The sequence below is a fragment of the Electrophorus electricus genome, chromosome 13, assembly GCF_013358815.1.
Source record: "Electrophorus electricus isolate fEleEle1 chromosome 13, fEleEle1.pri, whole genome shotgun sequence".
Taxonomy (NCBI): domain Eukaryota; kingdom Metazoa; phylum Chordata; class Actinopteri; order Gymnotiformes; family Gymnotidae; genus Electrophorus; species Electrophorus electricus.
This window is the reverse complement of record NC_049547.1, coordinates 10,247,431-10,270,043: the sequence shown is the minus strand read 5'-3', so window position 1 is coordinate 10,270,043 and position 22,613 is coordinate 10,247,431. Positions and strand designations below refer to the sequence as shown.

General features: G+C 39.0%; 1 protein-coding gene across 3 annotated transcripts; it reads left to right on the top strand.

Moving 5' to 3' along the window:
* Positions 1-10,064: 10,064 nt before the first annotated feature.
* On the top strand, positions 10,065-22,514 carry fbxo34 (F-box protein 34). Of its 3 annotated transcripts, none has more exons than XM_027013185.2 (3): positions 10,065-10,363; positions 16,217-16,368; positions 18,965-22,514. In XM_027013185.2, exons 2-3 carry the CDS (start codon positions 16,277-16,279, stop codon positions 21,081-21,083), a joined length of 2,211 nt encoding a protein of 736 aa, XP_026868986.2. In that variant the 5' UTR covers positions 10,065-10,363; positions 16,217-16,276; the 3' UTR covers positions 21,084-22,514. The 3 variants fall into 3 exon arrangements, with proteins under 3 accessions (XP_026868986.2, XP_026868987.2, XP_026868988.2); XM_027013186.2 differs by having other exon boundaries at positions 10,065-10,367; XM_027013187.2 differs by lacking the exon at positions 10,065-10,363 and adding an exon at positions 14,752-15,180.
* The last annotated feature ends 99 nt before the right edge of the window (positions 22,515-22,613 follow it).

Here is a 22,613-nt window from a genome sequence, read left to right as displayed (position 1 = left end):
ACATGTTTAGTTTACTTATTTACTTAATACTATCTTGCATAACATTATTTGTTCTGTACCTTCCATTTGTCCTTAAACCCACTCCTCTTAATTCCACCCTACTGTCATTAGTCATGGCTTTATCTCAGATGTCTGACTTAGACTATCTTTATTCTCTTATACATGGCGATAGTACTCCAATCTCACAATCGTTACAGGCTGACTGCAGAGGTCCAGTTAATACCTGTGATAAGTCATGTGTTAAAATACAAGAAGTCAGGTTTTCTTCGCATCTGTATTGGCCCTGGCAGGTATTCCAACATGTTAAAAGAGATGGATCACTGTACACTTAAAAACCAACCTGTCCACCTTCACTATTATCACCTAAACTGGTACATGCCTTGTTTTGTATGTTGCACTTTCGAGGAATGTCCCACTCTGTGTCCTATATACGGCTGGGATCACAATGAAGCAATTAGGTGTGTCACGTTGTCCGGTGTGCTTTATTTATGCTCTAACTTGAAAAATGATATATACAAGCTATTGCTGTGTAACAGATATGTGGTGGATGCACTTTTGTGAGTGAGATGCACTTACTACCAGAGCTGGGAAACCGACTCTCCTGTATAGTGACTAAAGTAATGTAATATATTATTTATAAATGCTTTCAACACTATAATACCCCTGTCCCAATAGGCCTCTGTACTAAGATACCTTCAGTTTTAAAGCTAAAACCTCCAAACATTTTGTATGCTTTCAGACTGTTAGTTCAAAAAATGCTTCTCAAATATCCCTCATACCTACTTCCATAATCCACTTCCCCTCATTACTTCAAATAACTTGTATAGCTCTAATACATAAAATAAATTTCAAAAAAATGGAATCCTCAAACTTCTAATTCAGATAATAGTAGAATGTAACTATATTAAAAATATTGGGTTTAGTATCTTTGTACATTTATACCCTCTACATTTGTCAAACTTTATCCCTCAAAATTACCAGATGGTAATGCTGTCACCCAGTTCAACTCAAATAAATTGCTGTAACATTTTCATCTTAATGTTAATATCACCCCAGTGTCATCTGGACCTTTAAACCCTAACTACTTTTCAGACATGTCCCACCACAATATTCCCCTAAAAGTAAGATGAACCCACACTCACCCCCCACCCCCGACAGTCTTTTACACTCTACATCTGTTGTCCATGTCTTCATGACATCTTTTTGAAGTTTGTGATTGCTCTCTAGTGTCCATAATGATATTTACAGACATAATACACCACAGCTCTTTGAGAGCAAATACACTCATCATACTGTAGGGGTTGCAGTGTAGTTGAGTAAAGATCAGTATTTGTGTTCTCTGCCTCAGTAATGTCAGTGTGGAGATGATAGTGTAATGTAGGTGGAGCTCTCACAGAACATAATCTGTTGTTCTAGGATTTAAATGTGAAAGCAATTGTACCATCATCCTATTATTCCACTTGCAACTTTTAATCCTCATACAAGATTTTCGATATGACATTAAAATGGGCTATTATACGTTTAATACTAACTTTCAATACATTTGTAATTACATTTTTGGGGGAAAACAATCAATGCATTAAGGAATTTGGTTCTCAATGTATCAATAAATCAACATTTTGATTCAAAATAGTACAACCAAGTCATTGCTCGAAAACATAGCCTTCGATATTTTACTAAGGTTTGTAGGAGAATCTGGCATGTTAAGCAGGTCAAAAGCATGCAGGAGCAGTTTTTAATATGGATATCCAGCAGCACGTGCTTGTACACAGACACAGTGTGCTGAATCCTTCACCATCATAAGCCATAAGAAAGACTCTGAATGCCTGATCATTCATACGTAGAGAACGGCAGTGCCATCAGTGCCGTTTAGTGGTATCACCACGAAGAGCCCTCCCCAGCTCATGACTGCCTGTTTCTGACGAATCTCCTGACAGACCTGTTTGGTTACATTTGCATGTGAAACTGACCACAGCTTACTCTTGGCAAAAGTTCAAAATGCTTACGTGTTCATACTTACAGAGTAGTAGTGTTATCATTTCCATCTAACAGCATTACCATGAATAGCCCTCTTCCCACTTCATGACTGTCTGTTTATGAAGACTGTCCTGACAGACCTGTTTGGTTGTATATGAGACTAACAACAGCTCACTCTTGGGAAAGGTTCAAAATGCCAGAAGCTGTAATTTTATAATGCACAAACGCAATGCAGTGTAATTAAGGCATGTTAAAAGTGTCATCTTAAATCAGGGTGGAACAGAAGTTAGCAGGATCATGTTTTATAGGAATATCTGACATCATATATTTGTACTTATATACATTGAGCTAATGAATATGGTTAACTTTTTACTTTCTGCCTAAGGAACAGATTTACAAATGCCTTCTTGTGAAAACATTTTCTTGTGTGTTTGCACACAAGGATAGTGACTAAAAATATGGTTGTCATATTGTATGTGATTAGAATTTGTGTATAAATTAAATACTTGCTTGTGAATAAATAAAAGTTTTGTTGCAGAGCAGGCAGGTATTATGGAATATATTTAGAAAGACAAAATTGTCGTTATTCAGATATTATCCTTTTGCTTTTCTGAAAAACCAGTGCGATTAAATGCAATTTGTAAGTCAAAGGCAATGGCATAATTAAATATACAACTTATTATGTGCATGTCAGGAAGTGATTGTAAAAACAATGGACAATGAAAGCCCATTGTTCATAATTGAGACAACTAAGTCTTCAAAGCAAATATGTCACTCAGCTCCTTTGATGTTTGTCTAGTTAGTGGCCATTTGAATGTTTATATAGCAGGTTGCCTGTTCAGGAACTGTGTGGGTTTCTGCTGGATGTACACTCATACATTAGTAACATGCTATTCACGCAAACATATTTACGTGCTACATCTCAGATACATCTTACACAGTCAGAAAGATATATGGAACCCGCTTGACTCAGTGTCACATAGGAGACAGTTTATGTCAAATGTGCACTCTGCAGTCCTTTCCCATGATTCAGCACAGGTGTGGTTAATACAACAAATACTTGACAGCTACACAAAGGCCAACCCCAACAACACTAAGACCAAGGCTCTTAGGTTATTACTATCAAACGTGAGTGCAATTTCCTCCAGTTTTACAGCATTGTGTGTAAAGTGTGTGGTGATATTTTGCTTTAGGCAATGGCCTTGGTTCTGACAAAGATTATGGTCTAAAGCCAAAAAACACAGAACAAGTTCACCTTTGCCACGATCAAGACCAGCACTTCAATTTTTTAATTTTCTTGAGCAGACTATACAGTAAGATTAGAAACAAGAATAGAAGTATGCCTCTAACTGAGGTTAATCAGTTTTATATGCACAAAATAATATTTTACATACTCGCAAATATTCAGCAGCTTTATCAGAAATATATTACAAAACCTTGCATTTGTAGCTGCAAAATTCATTACATACACTTGTATTATAAATGCAATTATATAATAGAAGTTGTTCATGCTTGTAGTTGTTGACTGGGTTTTAATAATATTCATGTTTGCTGCTCTGGGACACCAGTGGTAGTGGTTTTATCCAGTTACTAGACTCTTTTAATCTTGTACAGTGGATTTGAGGGTTCCACTCAGGAAGGTGGTCATACACTTAGTCTTATCCTGAATTTTGGGATTTCCTGCAATATGAACATACAAGAGGCTGACTTTTCTGATCACAGGCCGATGGTTTTTGATTCATTGCTAACTGGAACAGGTAATCTGTGTAGATCTTTGGGCCGTTATTATCACTGTGGCAATCATAACACATTCGCTCTTTTCTCAGCTGCTTCTGTAGAACCCTTCTCCCTTAAAGGGACTATTAACCTTCAATCATGTATGGAGGACTTAGTAATATCTTTAAATAATAACTGTTCTGGTACTTTAGATTCAGTAGCTCCGATTAAACTGAAACATAACAAGCCTAAAGTGAAACCTCAATCCTGGTTAAATTATACTCTTCAAGCCCTCAAGCAAGACTGCAAGTAGGCTGAATATAGGTGGAAAAAAAGATCATTTGCCAGTGTCCTTTCAGATTTTGAAAACATGCCTAAACAGATTTCAAGAAGTGGATACATTAGCAGGAAATTAACATTTTTCTTCTGTTATCAAAAATAATTGTCACAGACCAAATGTTCTTTTAGTATGATCAATGCTGTGCTTAACCACTGAGACCTTGTGAAGACTTTCATGAGCACTTTTTGGGAATATTAGTATTCATATTAGTAGTAAATCTTTTGTCTGGAAGAGATAAGTATTGAACTGTTCAACACAGAGATGTAGTCTTGTTTATGACCTAATAAAATTGGCTTTCTCATGGAAAACTCAGAGGATTTTATCTAGAACCAAAGATGTCTCAAAAATCACAAATAGGTGAAAGAGTCTTTGCTTTGTTGTTTTTGTCACTGGTATTGACTTGTAGGGTTTCCTGATGTCTGGGCTGGGTGTGGTCTCTTCTAGGAACTGTGAGAGAGCAAGGGGAGGGACCTTTGGGCCGAGGGAGAGCATAAATACGCTTCTCCTGGAATTCCCATTAAATTGTTTTGTCACCTGAGCTACATCACTGTGCCAGATCACATCAGGAAACAGGTAGGTCTAGCTGACTATGATTGATTAGCAGTGCTCTGTTCTCTCACCTTTCTAACCTGTGGCACACTGGTGTTCTAAAAGATTATTCGGTACACTTGTAGTTCAAAAAGAATATTAACTTCCTTATAAGCTAACTGCCATGACAGATTGTCAGACCTGTTACTGACAAAATATGCTCATTTCCAAAATCCCCCACTGGTAAAATTACCAATAATGCATACTAGAAGGATTTTAACGATGACTTTTATTTTATGTCGTCTGTTTTTTAGATATCATGGATGTAAGTGTACCTTTATCTCTTACTAAATGAACTGAAATAATGGAAGTTGGGAGAAAGACCACAGCCAAAAAGCCATCATAGCTGAGTCAACCAGTTCCTCTGTTTACTACCAACATTTCACAATCCCACACCTATTCACTTCCACTTCCCCTAAGCTTTGGCATCTGTTATATTTACCTGTTGTGATAAAATTATTATTTATAATCACATGGTGTTTATGTACTATAATGTTACATTTTTGTTATAATTTATGATAATTGAGAGGATTAAGTTCCATAGAGAGGAATGTCTGGCCTGCCCTCTGCCACTCAACGTAGCTCCTGAGTAGCTCAACCAACAAAGACTCCATTTCTATAAGTTCTAGAACGAAATCTTATGGGCCTTTAATTAGCTTTTGTGAGGGTGAAAATGTTTTTATATGAAGTTTTCTTGTTGAAGACATCTGTACATATTTAAAATGTCTATCTGCTCTAATGAAATGTAATTTTTTTTTCTATTTTCATTTTTCTGGACCCTGTGTTGACTGATCAGCCTTCTGCCCCTCAGAATGAGCTGGTGAGAGATTAAATATAATGGAATAATTATCTGAAGTTTGTGTTTTGTCTCACTATTTTTTCCTTCTTCAGAAATTATTTGTAATGTTATCATCTTATTAATGTCATCAGTCTTTAGCAATATTCACTACTACTGAAGGACTATGTAGTATATATTAAATTACCAATTTAATTCTAAATGTTAATCTTTCCGCTAGTCTGTCCCATATGAACAGCTCCTGCCCAGTGGAGTTTATGACGGGCTGCTCATTACTGTCCAGGGAGTGGTCAACCCTGATGCTGAATTGTAAGAACAAGCATGCATGTTCTGTGTTGATCAGCATTTGGTAGTGTAACTCTGCAAACATGACATGAAAACAATTTATAGAAACTCTCTTAGCTCTTGTAACATCCTGAACATGATGACAGATCAGATCTAACTATATGTGGTGACACTACTATATGTACCACTATATGCGTGTACTACTATATTTATTTTCAGTAAATTAAAATCAGAATGCACTGTTTTCCTATCATTAGGTTTGCAATCAATCTGCACAGAAATGAAGACATTGCGCTTCACATTAACCCCCGCTTCAATGAATCTCCAGCAGTTATTGTGAGAAACAGCTTGATTGACAACACATGGGGCACAGAAGAAAGAGACTGTCCCACATTTCCCTTGCCCAAGGACAGCCTTTCGATGTAAGGACAGTGTGTGGATATATTTCACGTTATTGTTTTGGTTCAGTTCACTTCTTTTTTTTTTTCTGTAATGCTAGAAGCCTCAAATATAAACTTTTTAAATTAAGAGGAGGAAACGGATATCTAGGGAAATAGGGATGAACCGGTTCTTGTTCATTTTTTTTTGCAGGTTCAGATCTTGTGCACTACGGATGCTTTCAAAGTCTCAGCGAACAACACCTACCTGCTCGAGTACAATCATCGGATTCCCGAGCTCAGTGAGATCGGCAGACTGTCTGTCCTCGGTGGTGTCACACTTCAGTATGTAAATACAGTATAGAAAAACTCCCCTGAGACCCTTTAAAGTACCAAACTATAAACTATATTAGCAAATTAAACCCACCCGTCTGTGAAGGATCGTCAGTCTTTTTTCCTGTAACTATACTTGAAAAAAATAAAATAAAACATCTGAACATCTGAAATTCTTTGATTATTTACAACCCAATCCCCTAAGGTTTCCTGATCTGGGGATCATGACATGGTCCTGGGGTGAAGGCTGGATGATCTGGTCCCTAACAAATTAGACACTCCTTAAAAATCGCCAAAATATGGTGATTACATGCAACTTCAGTGTAATGGCTCCACCTGCAGGTCATGAAATGTAGCAAGCTTTTTGTCGAGTTCTATTGATTTAATATTAAACTTTTCATTAATATTAAAATGTTCAGCATAGACCTTCATTCTGTGTAGAACAGTAACAGTCAGCCTAGCAATGGAGTGTTTTTAATAATGCACTGTAATCAATACATGCCCAGTCATCCACTTAAGTGAGTAGGTTTACAATCTGCTAATTATATTTATTAATTACTAAGCTATAATATGACAATGTTTAAATGTGTGGGTGTGTGTGCGCGCCTTTGCACATGTATGTTTTCAAGAGGTGGGGGACAAAATATTAAAAGACCACACTTTTGGAAGTGCTGAGAACAATTCTGCTCGACACACTTTTTCTCCAACCATACTATAGTGTTGTAATAGCTGCTAGCAACCACTAGATGGTTCTGTTAAATCTAATTTGGATATGTCACTCCTTTTCATTGTTTTATATATTTAATTATACAAAGAGCATCACAGAGTCAAGATTTTTTTTATAAACCAGATGTTTGTTAGATTTAATGGTACTGTATAAAAAACTAGTCAAAATGCAGGATGTTATACTGTTATTTCAAAAGATCAGTTACAAGCCATTGTCAAGGGAGCATAATTTCAGCATGAAGCCAACACTACTAACTCTCAAACGGTGTGGCTATAATCTTTGACACTACTTACTACTATCATTTATGCAAGCTAGCCAAAGTATTGCGCCTGTTAAATCTTAGACCGGGGACAAGTAAATAGTCTGAACTGTATCAGTTGGTCAGTAGACTTGTAAACTGAAAGACAGACTAATGACTTGATTAAAAAAACAAAAAAACAACTCAGTGGTGCCCTCTTTGTGAGCAGCGTCACAGTACAAAGGTGCGTTTAATGGTGTTTCACTGCAAGTGTGGGGATCATACTTGTGGGCTTTCATTTTTGCTGGATTATATAAACTGTGCATGCAGACATTAAAGTTTTCTTTCAGGTGAGTCTTTTGTCTATGCTAAACACATACAGGTATATCAACCCGCTGACTTCATCCTTGCAACAGTCTGTTGAGTTCTCTCAAAACTGAAGTTAGCACTGGCTACAAACATCCAGGTTTTGAGGTTAAGTGGTCTCTCCACAGATATTGAGCCATTTGTGAAATTACAAGAAAATGAACAAATTAGAACAGCAAGGAAACACACATTTTAATATTTGCATAGTGTTGGGTAGAAAGAGTTTACAAATAATTGTGATCAAGGAATCACACTATATTACAAGTGTACTTAGAGTCAGATTACAGTAACATTAAAATGTATAATTTGATTTAGTTCTTAATTATATTGACTTTAGTTCTTGATTATATTATTTCTCCTTGAATTACATAAGGCACTGATGTTCACATCCAGTTCTTAAGTAAATGGCTGAGCCCTATGTGGTAAGTTGATTTCCTTGTTGTACCAAAAAGGAGTTCATACATGAAATAACTTGGCAAATAGGGGCTTAACAAATATGATGAGTTGACTGTGGGATATGGTGAAATTAAGATCAGTCATAGTTTTTTCTTCCAGTTTAGTTTCCTAATTTGGAAGTGTGAAAGCCAAAAAGATATGTTTTTTCAATCCAGCAATTGAATACAAATCTGAGTTATACTCAACCAGGCACTAACAGTAATTGAAAGCCAAAAATGATAGATAAAACCAGGACGTTAGCTGATCCTAAGATGTTTGATGAACAATTATGAAGGTTCACAGTCTCTCTAAGCATGGGGAGTATCAGCAGTCTTAAACTCTCAGACCTCCATCAGCATATATAAACAATGCTACACGTGCACTGGTATAAATAACAGCAGTGCTTTAAAAAGTGTTGCTTGCTAAGTGTGAGGATGGTATAAACAGTGGTGTTGCTTAAAAAAGTGCTGTTCTGTGTCGACCAGACAACTGATGGCTTGAGTAAGAAGGTTTTCTGTCATATAGCTTACTGCCCATCCTGGTGTGGTTGTAAATGACAGAACTGTGATCAAGATATTTACATAAGTATTTGTCATGTTTTGATTTGATTGACAAGGACAGCTTCCAACTTTTCACTATGATCTGACACATACACCTGACACATGCATTCACTATGATCTGACACATACACATGACGCATTCACTATGATCTGACACACACACGACACATGCATTCACTATGATCTGACACACACACGACACATGCATTCACTATGATCTGACACATACACATGACACATGCATTCACTATGATCTGACACATACACATGACACATGCATTCACTATGATCTGACACTCAATTCTTGGGTATCTTGAAGACCAGGCTGCTACAGAATTATAAAGCGTGAAGTCAGATCAGTGTTACATTTTTAATGATGGAAACAGGTAATGACAAAGTACCAATAGTAATATAATACAACGTAGCTAAATTATTCACAAGTAATTATGTTAAGGGCTTAGAGCATCCAAAACTCTATCCGTGATCTATCAGTGTTTTAACTGGAAGTCAAGAAGGCAGCTACTTTTCCCTGTTCCATTTTGCGGCATATATTTTCTACCTATGGAAACAAATGCACCCCCCTATATATATATATATATATATATATATATATATATATATATATATATATATATATATATATATATATATATATATATATATATATATATATATATATATATATAATGTGGTGTAAAATATTGTTAGTTATGAATCATAACTCATTTCTAACAAGTGCACTCAAACATTTGATGAGCAGTGCCATCAGTGTGTGTGTGTGTGGGGGGGGGTGCATTTGTTTCCATAGGTAGATATATATATATATATATATATATATATATATATATATATATATATATATATATATATATATATATATATATATATATGTGAAATGTCTTAAGTATACACACACACACACACACACACACACACATATATATATGTGAAATGTCTTAAGTATACACACACACACACACACACACACACACACACACACACACATATATATATATATATATATATATATATATATATATATATATATATATATATATATATATGTGAAATGTCTTAAGTATAAAAATATAACGGCTGTTATGGGTAGATAGTGTCTGAGTAGATAGTGTCTGTGCCTGAGAAAATGTTTACAATTTAGAAGTTCCCTAACTATTAGACCTTTCGGTAGTTAATGAGGTGAAGAGTATTGCAAATTACCCCTCCCTACACGTCACTGGACAATCGGGCTGTAACCTGCGCGCGCGCGCTCCCCGTCGTCTACGTCACATCGGCGCGCGCTATATCAAGCGGCGGGTGTTCCGCTGGTCTGTTTGCGGTTCTAGTCTTTTGGATGTTGGGGGGCATAGGAAGAGAAACAGAGCATGGAGCGATCATTGCTTTACCCACTAGCATTCGTCTAAAAGTCAGCTCTGATAATGACAGTTTTACTCATAAATCCACTTGGATGGTGAAGACCAAAAGAACAGTTTGGAATTATTCAAGAGAATTTCAACCCATTTCCGACTTTTGCACAGGTCATCTTGACTCGATTCTAACTCTTGCTGCCCGGTGAGGGCCAGCGGTCAGACATTACTGTGTTTTCGAACCCAGTGTTACAGACTCTTGTAAGTAAGTTTGACATTTGACCATGTTTTTTCTAGATAAATGCATATACGTGTTCGTAATTGTACTGTAGAGCGAAAGCAACGGGCTGGCTAGTGAGCTAGGCAGCTAACCCTCAGCTAAATAACGTTGGAAGTCGCTGTGGCCTCATCGAGTGTAGATAACGTTAGGGTTAGGTCGCTAGCTGGCTCGCTTGTTAAAATGGATTAACCTAGGTGGCTAGGGTTCCTGTAGACAGGATCCACGACATGGTTAACCACTTCCTTAGGATTGTTTCTACAATTTGGCGAGCGGAAACACCAGTGTATAGGATTGTAAGGCTTCATCCTTAAGATAATTGTGATTAAATTAACCTGGCTAGCTGGCTGATGATAGCTGGACGAGGCCCTGTCAGATGTTATTAGCGTTGGCCAACGACATACCCTGTTTGGCATGTTGTCTTGCTTTAAGTGGCCTACCTATCTAGATACGGTGTAGTCCATGTACAGACACTCTGTCTCTAGCTAATAGATGAAATCTAATTATGCTAGCTAAGTAGCTACTTGGTTACCTAGCTTGCGAAGTACTCTGTGTGATTGGTATTACTATTGGATATTCTTGGGATTATTTTGCCATTTTGGCGGACAGTGGGGAAAATTTAATTATTTGGAGTAGTAGTCAGACCATAGTATTTAGTATTATTTGGTTAATACTGGTCTAGTTTGATTAGTGAAGTTTCGTCCCTTTTAGAGTGTCTTCATCTTGGATTGTTTGGGTCACGATAAACACAAGCCTGCGTTAGTTTGGTAGAGCGCCATACGGATCTCTCTCTAGCTCACGTCTGACGAGCATTTTGACACAGAATGAAAAGGCTTAGCTGAATAGGAACAACTACCTTATTCTACGGAAACACTGTCAACGTTTTTGACACCTCAGACTTGCATCACATCTGAGGAAGTGGAGATTAAATGGGTGTACAAAACTAGTTGAGAAATAAGTTAACATTGAATATGGTACTAATGATTCGCTTTTTTTGCACGGGCCAGTCTTTTCGACGGTCTTTAACTTTGAACTGACCCCCGCTTTTTGGTTAACAGGTCTCAGCATTTAGAAGTAGTGGTCGGATCCAAAAGCCTGTTTTTGTGTAATTGGGGAAGTGGGATGAGCATTTTGGAGCCGACAGTGGCTGTAATTTTAGGCTAGCAGAGACGAGAGTGGCTTTTGTGTCTATCTGGTCAACTTTAAGCTAAAAACCTTGCTGACTTGGGTTGTTTGAAAATTATATGCTCTTAAGGGAAATTGTAAACTTCCTTCCTCGTATATTTGCCCTATATTAAACAAGTGAAGTTTAATGTCAGACAGCTTGTCATGAGTTTTGCAATTATTTTTTTTTTACTTGATTTCTTTATTCTGAATCTCTCAGATATTTAGCCTAATTTAAGATTGTCTGTGTGTGTGTGTGTACATGCAAAAGCTTTGGCTGTCTTTTAATTTGTAATGTATTTTGTTTGCTGACTAATAATTGGATTTTTGTCTGAATGTAATAACGCAAAAGCATAATTGAATGGTAATAACCCAGTCTATGAATAATGCTCATGTATATTTAAGACAACTTATTTTTAAGCATGATAATAAAACATGCTTTACATTTTTGGACCAAATTAGGTGTATTGAATATTGCTGCTTGATATATAAAAAATATGAGGAAAAAAAAGAAATATTAACTTGACCTGTACTGCATTCATAATCTACATTTAATAAACAGGCTAATTGTCATGTTCAAACCTGTGGAACTATGATATCCTTTTAATGATGCTTCTGACTGTGAGAATGTGTAAGATAAATGATGCCTTTTGCATATCTGGCAACCACTGCACTGCACACCCAGACCACCTGTTTTAGGGCAGTAGGGCCTCTGGCTCACGCAAGGGGCATCTAAGTGGACTTCCTCCACAGCCTTTGGAAAAACCTGTTGGCCTACTTTTGACTGGAGTCATGTAGCAACTGAAGGGACTTGTGCAGGGAGGTGTAGCTTACCTTGCATGACAAGCCTCCCAGAGCTGTTTAAAAGACAGTCTTGTAGGTAAGGCAAATTTTGTACAGCAGGTTGCAACAGGCTTTTGTCTTGCAGATAAGGGACGTTTAAGCATGTCGTTCTGACTGCTTTGCCTACTCATCCTTTTAATAAGTTTGCCATCACTTATATTTTGTAAAGCTGTAACAGTCTTGATGGTTTGTAAAGATTAGTGGGTAATATGCTACTATAAAATGTCAGCATGTTTGATGCATTTAGCATTAGACTGGACCTGTGAAATGTAGAACCAATTTTTCTATATTTATTAACTTAAATGTCAGTTGAATTTAAAAAATTTTTTTTTGTTATTACCAGTACAGAATAACAAAGCTTTGTCACTGCAAAATTTGTGTACATTCAGAAAATACTAAAATGGACCTAGACAGACATTACAATGCAGACAGTGACAACCAGATGTTACACACAAAAGTACTGGTTAGTAAGGCACCATAAGGTATGATGAGGTACTGAGTAGTATGTTATTACACATTATTGCACACATTATTATTTTAGTAACATGCACAGTCCTTTGGATGTATAATGCACTGTTTTGCACTGGGCAGTGTTCACTCAGAGCTCTTCAGGTACTGTTTGTACAGTCGGTGCTTGCACCTGAGTGTGGGTGTTTGTGGATGCGTGTGAGCGAGCACCCATGTGGATGCATCTGTGTGCTCTTGCTCCCTGGGTGTGTTCTACACCGTTACAATGCAGTGCATTCCAGAAAGACTCTCTGATCTTTCCATTCACAGACCCGTTTTAGTTCTTGTTGTGACAGAGCTGACAGTCCAGTCAAAATACACACTGTGATGTATTATGATTTAGGGTTTAGACATAGCAGGTGCTCCCTAAATAATGCTGATATCAATGTTAGAGACATGCACTGAAGAGTAATTTCACAGGATGGAATTTGACCTGGGAAAACAAGGTTCTCAAGCCATGCAAACTGTGATTTCAAAGTATGATTTCAAAGTCGTGTTCCCACCTCTTATTTCATGCTAGCTCCTTGCACATGGCTGGGTGGGCCTCTTTGCTTTTTGACCTTGCCTTACTATTTCTGGCTTGTTGTCAGAGCAAGAGCTTTGAGCTTGTCTTTGGAGTGTGCTAGCGTGTGCCCATGGACTTCTTTAGAATCAGCTATGAAGCTAGTGTGAACTACTCTGTGGGATTGTGGAATTCAGAGCCTAGGATGGGGTGGGAGTGCAAGATGCTTTAGTGTTTTTAAAAAAAGTTCCTCCTGGCACTTGGTCAAAGAACATGTAATTTGCTGACTTTTTAACAGATTGTGACAAAACTGATAAAGCAATAAATCAATCATTAAGCTTCATACAGGCGGTCAGCAAGGCAGCCCGACTTTGGGTTGTTTAAGTGCATCCTGGGGTGTGTTGTGTGTGTGTGTGTGTGTTTTTTTTTTTTTTTTTTTTTTTTTTTTTTTTTTAAAAAAAAATGCTTTCCAGACAGAGTAAAAACAGTAGACAGATGCTGAATATTTATCACATAGATCACTTCCATCCACTTCTTTTGCTCAGGGATGATGTTGAGAGTTGGTACTAAATGATTTTCATATCACATATAAGCACCTCTTTGTGAAATCTTATGCAGAAAATTGTTGTATTCCCACCTTCACAGAATGGAACGCAACCTTGTGATGGAAAAAGACAAGCATGTAACACAAGAACACTTAAGAGGGCAACATGATTTACAAGAGGTGAATTTATTGTGCAGCAGCTATGTAGCCATACTGCCCTACATTTAAAAAGCCCCTTGATGGAGCTGAATGTAGAAAACAGCTCCAAGCCGTTTGCCAAGTGTGTTGAAATAGCAAGACCACAGTGTGGGAACAAGAATTTTCAGTTTTAGTATCGGTTCTCTTGACACAAGATTATCTCGAAGCCAGAGTTGTTCGGTAGAGATATGAGGCACTAAAGTGTGCTGCAGAGGTTTTTACAGGGGCAGAAATCTGGGACACTGCTTTAGAGTTCTACAATAAAGGATGATGCATTTGAAGTAGACTAATGCCTTTGTGCCTTTCGGGAGGGGGTGTGGGAATGGGACAGGCTAGAGTCTCAGTTTTGCACTCTCTGTGTGTTTACTGATTTTATAAGCCTGTGCTTTTACGGGATCTGGGACATGTGCTTAAAAGGGGCTCTAAAGGCAGTTGTAGCAGCAGGGCTGATTTGGTGCTGAAAGATGTTTTAGAAGCTACATTGTGTAAGCTAGCTGGCCCCACCTCCTGAGTCAGTGCTATTGTTTTTGGAAGGCCTTGGAAAGTTCAGGTAGGGGAAGTGTGATATGAAAGCTGCTTGGAGGAGCACAGTCTCAAAGGAACATGCAGCAGACCCATTAATGTGTGCCTTTCAGTACGAGACTCCACTTGTTTTTGTTTTTCATCGTTTTTTTTTAAACGTGTGTGTGTGTCTGCATGTGGGCTGTAGTGTGGTGAGCCCGACACCCCCCTTTTTTTAACATAATCTGTGTCCTGTTCTTTTCAGTGGTATTACAAAAGAATCGATTATTGTTACCTTATATAGACATGTGAGGACAGTGAGCAACCATTGGCTCCTTATTATCCTGCTTCATGCAAATGAATGCCTGGTAGCAGAGCCATCCACAGCCTTGCCAGCCAAATGCAGTTAATTAGGTGACCTTCACGAGGAGTTAACCATGTGCTGCACTGGGATAAACAATGTATTTGTATGTGATGGTGGTCACTTGTCATGCTCTGCTGGAACTGAAATGCTACAGTGGAATGCATAGTAGCTTCTAAATGTAAGTATATCTCTCATAGCAATGTATAAAGGTTTACCCTGTAACATGTACTAAATTTATTTTAACTGATGAAATGGTTGCTTTGCAAGAATCTTTTTTTTTTTTCTTTTTTTTTTTTTTTCTTTTTTTTTCTTAAGAATCTCTGTGCTGACTTGTTTAGCTGACGTCCTTGGGTATAAAAGGAAGTGGTTGTGTATGGGTTTTGTACTTTGCAGTACAATTGGTGTCCATTTTCAAAGTGTGATGGGCCATGGTGAACCCTCTAGCTCCTGTTCCCAAAGAGACTTCTGTTTAGATTTATCTAGTCTTCACTGCTGATGGATATTATGTCTTTGAAAACAAACCACTCGCCTGTATTTGTACCACTCTGTGTAATCTTTATATAATTCTAACTAGTATAGCATTCTAGTGTTATGACTGTTGCAGATATGCTATCAGATTGGAGATATGTCACAAATTTGTGTCATGTGGTGAGATGAACCTGTGAGATTTTTCTGCCATCAGCTCTAGCTTACAAAGTTTTAAGATCACCTCGGGTGGTCTCCAATTAGCCTGTTTGTGTTCTCAAAATTCCCTGCAAGCGTTCGCAATAAAGCCATTTATTTTTGGCTCTATTTGGTAGGTTATCGGCAAAAGGTTTAGTGGAAAAATTTATTTGTGCTGATTGCATGTGGCACTACTGTCTACTTGAAGTTAAAAGTGTTGTTGTTTTTTTTAAACAGACTCAAAGGGGAGATTTTTAAAAAGGAAGTGACAAAACCCTAAACATTGTATCATTTAGGGAAATCATTGTTACTGTACATGATTGGGTTACTGTATATCAGTATACCACACTTTGTAATCTTGACTGCTGAATTGTGGAGAGTAATCACAGCACATATACAACTAATTTTGGGTATGCCATGTGTGGTTATGCTCTGTATATTGACACACTCTGTAAATTAACTGAGTATGGATCCAAAACGGCCAATATAAACCAGATTTGTTTGTCCAAAAGCCATAGCTATAATCCTATCCATGTTTTTGTATGTTGCAGTGTGGCTGAAGGCCTGAGACCTGGAGAGAAACAGCATTCTGCACTGGAGGGAGGAGCCTAATGCCTCAGAAATGTGAAACTGTCAGTTACTATAGCCCCACCCCTTACAGGGAACCACGGAAACGAGCCTCCAATCTGCAGACAGTCTGGAGGTAAGGTGTTCTCCTCGATTTAATGTTGGACTGTTATTCAAAGCCTAGGACATTTTTTGCTTTGTCTTTCCTAATAATGATGATTGCTTTGTATTTCCTATAATGTACCTTATTTAAACATGTTGCTCACAAAGGCGGCATTTCCTGAGTGCTCACTGAATTGAGGCGTTGAACCTGAAAATAATGCAAGATGCATCTAACCCAATCTGTTGCCCTTGTTATCCTGGAAGACCTCACTCACATCAGGACATAAGTGGACGTGAATATCATTTTGAGTTGGGCTATCTCTTAAAATGGCTCCCTACTAGCCTATAGTGTAGCAAAGATCATGAATGTTGTGCTTAGTGATCAGAAATGGCAACAGCAGATCAAAGTGATCATAAACTATTTTTGAACAAATAGAGAAATGCTGACTATAAACTGCCAATGACTATAAAAACAGACTTTCTGCGTACTTTTATTTTGATTGAATGCAATTGCTTTTAGATTCCTCAAGCCCCTCCCCAACGATGGCTGTCTTTTTAAATGAAGGCTGTATGGTTTCAGCTATAGACCAAAGAAACACATGCAGAGGCATGTGCAAATCCAGATGCCTCTGCTTCAGAAGAACATTGTTACAACATAATTGGCATAAACCAGACTCCACAATGGTGACCTCATCTCCCACCCCACCCCCTCCCTGAGTTGGATGGGATCCTTGGCAAGGCACCCTATTGAGGAAGTCATGGGCTTTTACAAGAAATGGAGGATAATGATCTTTTAGCTAATTGAAGCAGTGCTGAGTTCGACATGAGCTCACCTATTCATTTAACATGATTCACTCGTCGGTTTTGCTTTTTGCTGTAATATGTTATTTTTAACATAATTTAGAGGTGAAAAAGTAGAAGAATATTATCATTAGCTCACATGCATTTTGGCACTGGGTTTTAAGGAAAGTCTGACTTGTGTGGACAGGGAAGGGTCTGTGGCTTGGGCTATTTGTTTTGCCAGATTGTGTAATGGGTAAAAATCAGGCATGGAGAGACATATGAAGTGACTTCTCTCTAGTGTTATCTTGCTCCCACCCAGCAGTGGTACACCTCTTCAGTTCTGTACTAGTTGATAGGCACTGTGTTAATCGAAGTTGAGCATTATAAAAAAACTAAACCGATTGGATTGTTCATTGGTAAATGCACACAGTGAGGTGGTGCTCTTGGAATTCCTGCTGCTGCATGCTCTTAAACCACTGGCCTTGCGCTATCCTCAGACTCTGTGGCAGGAATTTCACAGGTTAGTGTTGTGTAGATGAAAGAAGACCATGGCACAGCTGTGTTCAGAATAGGTGGCTTCTATACTTGTCAGGCATGCAGTATCTTCAAGTACTTTTGTCAAAATGAACTCAAATTGCTCGATTCTGTACTGGAGTGAACATGTCACTTGTCCTGCTGCCCTTGCCTTCAGTTACAGTACAGGCACTTCTAATGTTGTTGTTGTTGTTGTTGTTCTCTAGCCATCAACATACTGTAGTGCTCTTAACAATTCCCTTCATTAGTTAAACTATGGACTGATATTCTTATTTTGTGAGTTATCCTGTATAAAAGATTGTTTGAACTTGTGAGGTCGATGTGATGGCATTTGCAAGTTTTCAGTGATGTATGACTGAAGGCACATTTGTCTTCCTAATCTTTTAATGGCATGTTTCTTTGAAATAATTCCAGTACTGGATTGAAGCAGTTTTCATCTAGTCTTAGTTAGCCCCACCCCAAATTCTGCGCCACACAGACGGCCCACACAGAGAGCGAAGGAGGAAAGATCTTTTACTTTCTTCTCACCCAAATCATCTAATGAAGCAACTCTGTACACTTGTGAATTCCTGATAAGAGAATTGACTGATCAGACTTGTGCAAGCAGTGTTTTATCTTAAGACATTAATTCAGTGAATTAATTGTAAGTTCATTTGTACATGCCCTTTAATGACATTGCTGCTGGAACTGCAGTGCAGGAATGCCTTATAAGCACTTGTCTCCAGGCATCTCGCTCATGTGGCAGCTGCTGGTTGTTGTGCCACAGGCTTGTTGGAGCAGCTGGGCCTTTCTCTTCTTGTGTAATAATCCAGCTGTGTTTGGACCCAAGTGTCCCTGCTCCTATTATGTCAGTCCAAGGGCCGAAGGGAATCGCTCTTGTGTAGCGCAACACTGCTTGAAACCTCTGCTACTGTACTTGGGGAGAGGGGGTCGTTGGATAGCATCTTTGCTGCACTTTGTAAATTGTTACTTTCATTTAATACCAGTAAGGGGTGGGGGGGGCGCGAAATCACCTATTCTTGTCTGAACGTCCTACTTCGTGAGCCTTACTGCTAGAATTTGAAACCCTACTGTCTTATGACATGTAAATCTATAGGTATAAATCCAGAACTGAAAAACAAATCAGTAGTTTGAGATTTAGTAGCCTTACATAAATGAGTGGTCATGCGAGATTTTTGTGTAGAAGGATAACTAATTTAGCAATTCTCTATGATTAAAAGAGGGTGCGGGAGTTCAGAGTTTCAAAAAACTTCCCCCTTTTTTTTCTTTTTTTTTTTTTTTCTTTTTTTTCTTTTTTTCTTTCTTTCTTTCAGGTTTACCACCATGCACCTAAAGCCATATCCCAAGCAACAGGATAAAAATCTTCACCAGGAGGGAGGGCAAGATGGCACACCAAATCTGCATGTGCATCAGCAGGGAGTACTTGGAGCTGAGTGGGGCGTTCGCCAAGCATGTAGCTTTATGGGCTCGCCTGGCAACGGCACAGCCAACCGGTGCCCCCTCAGTGTCATTTCTACCAATACACTTAAATGTGCCACCAGTTGCAGCACACCACCCAATAGAGGGAGTGGGTATTTCTCCAGCTCCTGGACCCACAAGAGTAAAGCACCCTCCTCTGTCTCTACATTGACTAGTTCCTTAGTTCTTCTCTCATCACCTGCCTTGGAGAATGAGGGCTCACTAAGAATATATCAGGGAGAGGATAGCGAGGCATATTTAGATATATGGGCTGTCATTAAACCTGGGAACACAAAGGAGAAGATTGCAATTTTTACTGCCAAGAAGTGTAGCCATGCTGGTACAGGTGGCAGCAACAATGCTCCAGAGAGAGAGGTAACCCTTTCAGACATGAGGACGGTATCAATGAAAAACAAAGGATGCTGGGATGGTGATTGGTCCATAGCAAAACGCAGAAAAAGGTCTGTAAACCCAGAGAAGCCAAGAAGCCTAGAGGCTCCTGGACTGAGGCCTGCACCACCAAATACTGCAAATGAAAACTTGGATCCTTGCTTTGTTATAGCTGAGGAGATCACAAGAACGGATGGAGAAGAGTGTGGAAAGAATCTTTCTGTTGTGGAAATGGTTGCATATTTGGAGCATAGGGCTAGCAACCAGCAGGCAGATCTGAAACCTGTATCACTGCGAAGCTCCAGTATAGTTACTCTATCCAAAAGTGGATCTGTGGTACAGACAACAGATCAGGTATCCAAAGGCCAGAAGTTGCCAGAGGGCAATGAGGAGGAGGAGGAGGAATCTGTGCGAGTGCTGGACATGGTTGCCAAGTTGGAATCTCAGTGCCTAAGCAGACAGAGCCTCAGAGAGGGAGGAGATCTCTCGCGCAACAACAGTCTGAGGAGGAGGGTGGGACGGGTTTTGCTGGCAGGATCTGAACCATGCTCTGTGCCCTCGCAGTCAGCATTGGCCAGCCTCCCTCAGGATGACCGGATAGAGTGCGTCTCTGAGGAAGTGGCAGGTGGAGTAGACAGTGGTTCACATGAAGCCCCTGTGTTGACGGGCAACTCAGTTTTTTATGTCAACCATACCAGAGGAGAAGAGCAAGAAAGCAGTAATGCAGCTGAGCAAGAGACGAATGCAGATGTAGAATTGATAAAGGACGTGCAGTCTCTAAACAGTCTGGTCCCTTCAGAAGCCAATAGCTGCAGTGAGGATCCTCTCCCAGGCATGCTGTTCTTTGCCCGGTTCCCCCCACAGGCTCTTCAGGAGCAAAAACCGCTCTTGATTTCCAAAAATATTCCCATATCTCAAAGCATGGAGCTTGCCTCTAATGACCAGGAGAAGGAACATGCACTGCCATATAAGCAAGCACTGGACTCTTTCTCAACTGTGGAGTCATTCAGAGGGGAGACTGTGGATAATTTGGGAGCTGATCATGATGTGAGGGGAAAGGTAGAAAGTGGGGTTAATGCAATTAGTCGGGATTCTGTGCCTTTGCGTCGCCTAGTGTCTCACGAATTCTTGGAAACCCGCTTCAAGATCCAGCTACTGCTGGAGCCTCAACAGTACATGGCCTTCCTACCCCACCACATCATTGTCAAGATCTTCAGCCTGTTGCCTACCGATAGTCTGGCTGCTCTCAAGTGCACCTGTCACTATTTCAAGTTCATAATTGAGAGTTATGGTGTGCGGCCGGCTGACTCCCGCTGGGTGAGTGACCCACGCTACAAAGACGATCCCTGCAAGCAGTGTAAGAAACGCTATGGCCGTGGTGATGTCTCTCTCTGCCGCTGGCACCATAAGCCCTACTGCCAAGCATTGCCCTATGGCCCTGGCTACTGGATGTGCTGCAGGGGTTCCCACAGAGACACACCCGGCTGCAATGTGGGACTCCATGACAACCGCTGGGTCCCTGCCTTTCACAGTATCAATATGCCAATTTATAAGAAAAGCAGGGATGGGGAGGAAGATGCGTAGTGTGCTAGGGGAGGTAGAGGGTGTGAGTGTTTTGTTTATTTCTGTGAGGGCTGAGTGGATGAAATTGTTTCTGGTGCCTCTGTGCTGTCATATGAGCATGTGCTTCTTTTTTGATGTTAAATTGTCTTATATGATTGCTGAGACTAACTATCTCAGTTGCTGTATTTATGCCTCTGATCCTCCCCATAAATCAAGCACCAACTCCTCTCTATACCCTCCTCAGGTCCTTAAATTCGGTCTGCACTTTAACTTTTAAAGACTGAATTCTTATGAATTCTGTCAGGGTACCGCTTTCACAGACTTCACTCCAACAAGCATTAATCTACTTTTCACTAATTTATTTCCTCAAACACCTCAGATATTTTCCCCAATGATTGCATTCACTGTTATTCAGAATACCAGACCTGAGTAAGCCTTTTGATCCAACGTACCTTTCTATATGTTTAATGCATTATCTTGTTCATAATAGGGACATTTGCTTAAAGGGCTTAATGCAAGTTTTTAAAAATGTACTCAATTCGTAATCCCAATATCATGTCCTGGGATTATGATGAGGTAGGTGGCTTTTTCTCTGGCTGGTCTGAAGGTTGTTCTGAGCCCAGTTGTTTACATTGTACATAGCACATTCATATCATAATAGGGTGAATAATGATTGCACAATCAAAGCTTGAAATGTGTCTTCGGGTGGAACACCTTTTCATGCCAACCTGTGTATCATACACATCGCTTGCTCATTTTACAGTGGGTCCTTTTAATTTAAACCACTGTAAACTGCCAGTGAAAAATGCAGTGCCTGCATTTTATTTTACATGTGGGCATCTTCCTAATGTTTCTCAAAGGGAAATATTATTTGAATGTGGACAGAACCAGTTAATCTTCTCATTGACGAACTGGATGGCGTCAGAAAAAAAATCCATTGCAATGGAAAGAGAATGGTCTCCAAATTGTTTCAGATTTTTAAAGATCATAATTGTAAGTTTGCTGCCTTGTAAGGCATTTTACTTCAATAAAGTGTATTCTTGGAGGATTTGTAAGATGCTCTCCTATTCTTCATCTCTTGCAATATCTTAAAAGCAAGCATGAATTACACACAATATAATATGAACTTTTATGTATGCTTTGATTACAATTGGGAGAGACAACCATTCATGTATAAGAGTTTGTATTTTAGAAAAGGGTCAAATAAACCTATTGCATTAATAGTTAGCAATATAGGCTAGGTAATCACTGGATTATTTTGGGGGACACCATTTCAATTGGGCTTGATGCTCTACTGGTCCATAGTTTTGGCTTTTCTTTTTTGAGAGGATGCTATACTGTTAAGCAAATTCAAGATATCTACTTAAAATTGGACTGATAATTAATGCTATAAACTAAATGCTTATGTTTGGGGAGCTTAATATACAAATATATAAAAGTGTTGAAATCAAATGAAGTGCTTTGTCTCTTTTCCTCCTTTAATGATGTGTGTGTATATATGCTTTGGGTTTTTTACCATATCTTCCCCCCCCCATGTGGCCTTGGAGTGCA

Bases quoted from the DNA above. Each gene is read 5' to 3' on its own strand.
- fbxo34 (XM_027013185.2), top strand. From the start codon at position 16,277: ATGCCTCAGAAATGTGAAACTGTCAGTTACTATAGCCCCACCCCTTAC. The intron at 16,369-18,964 runs GTAAGGTGTTCT...TCTTTCTTTCAG, and splicing joins AATCTGCAGACAGTCTGGAG to GTTTACCACCATGCACCTAA.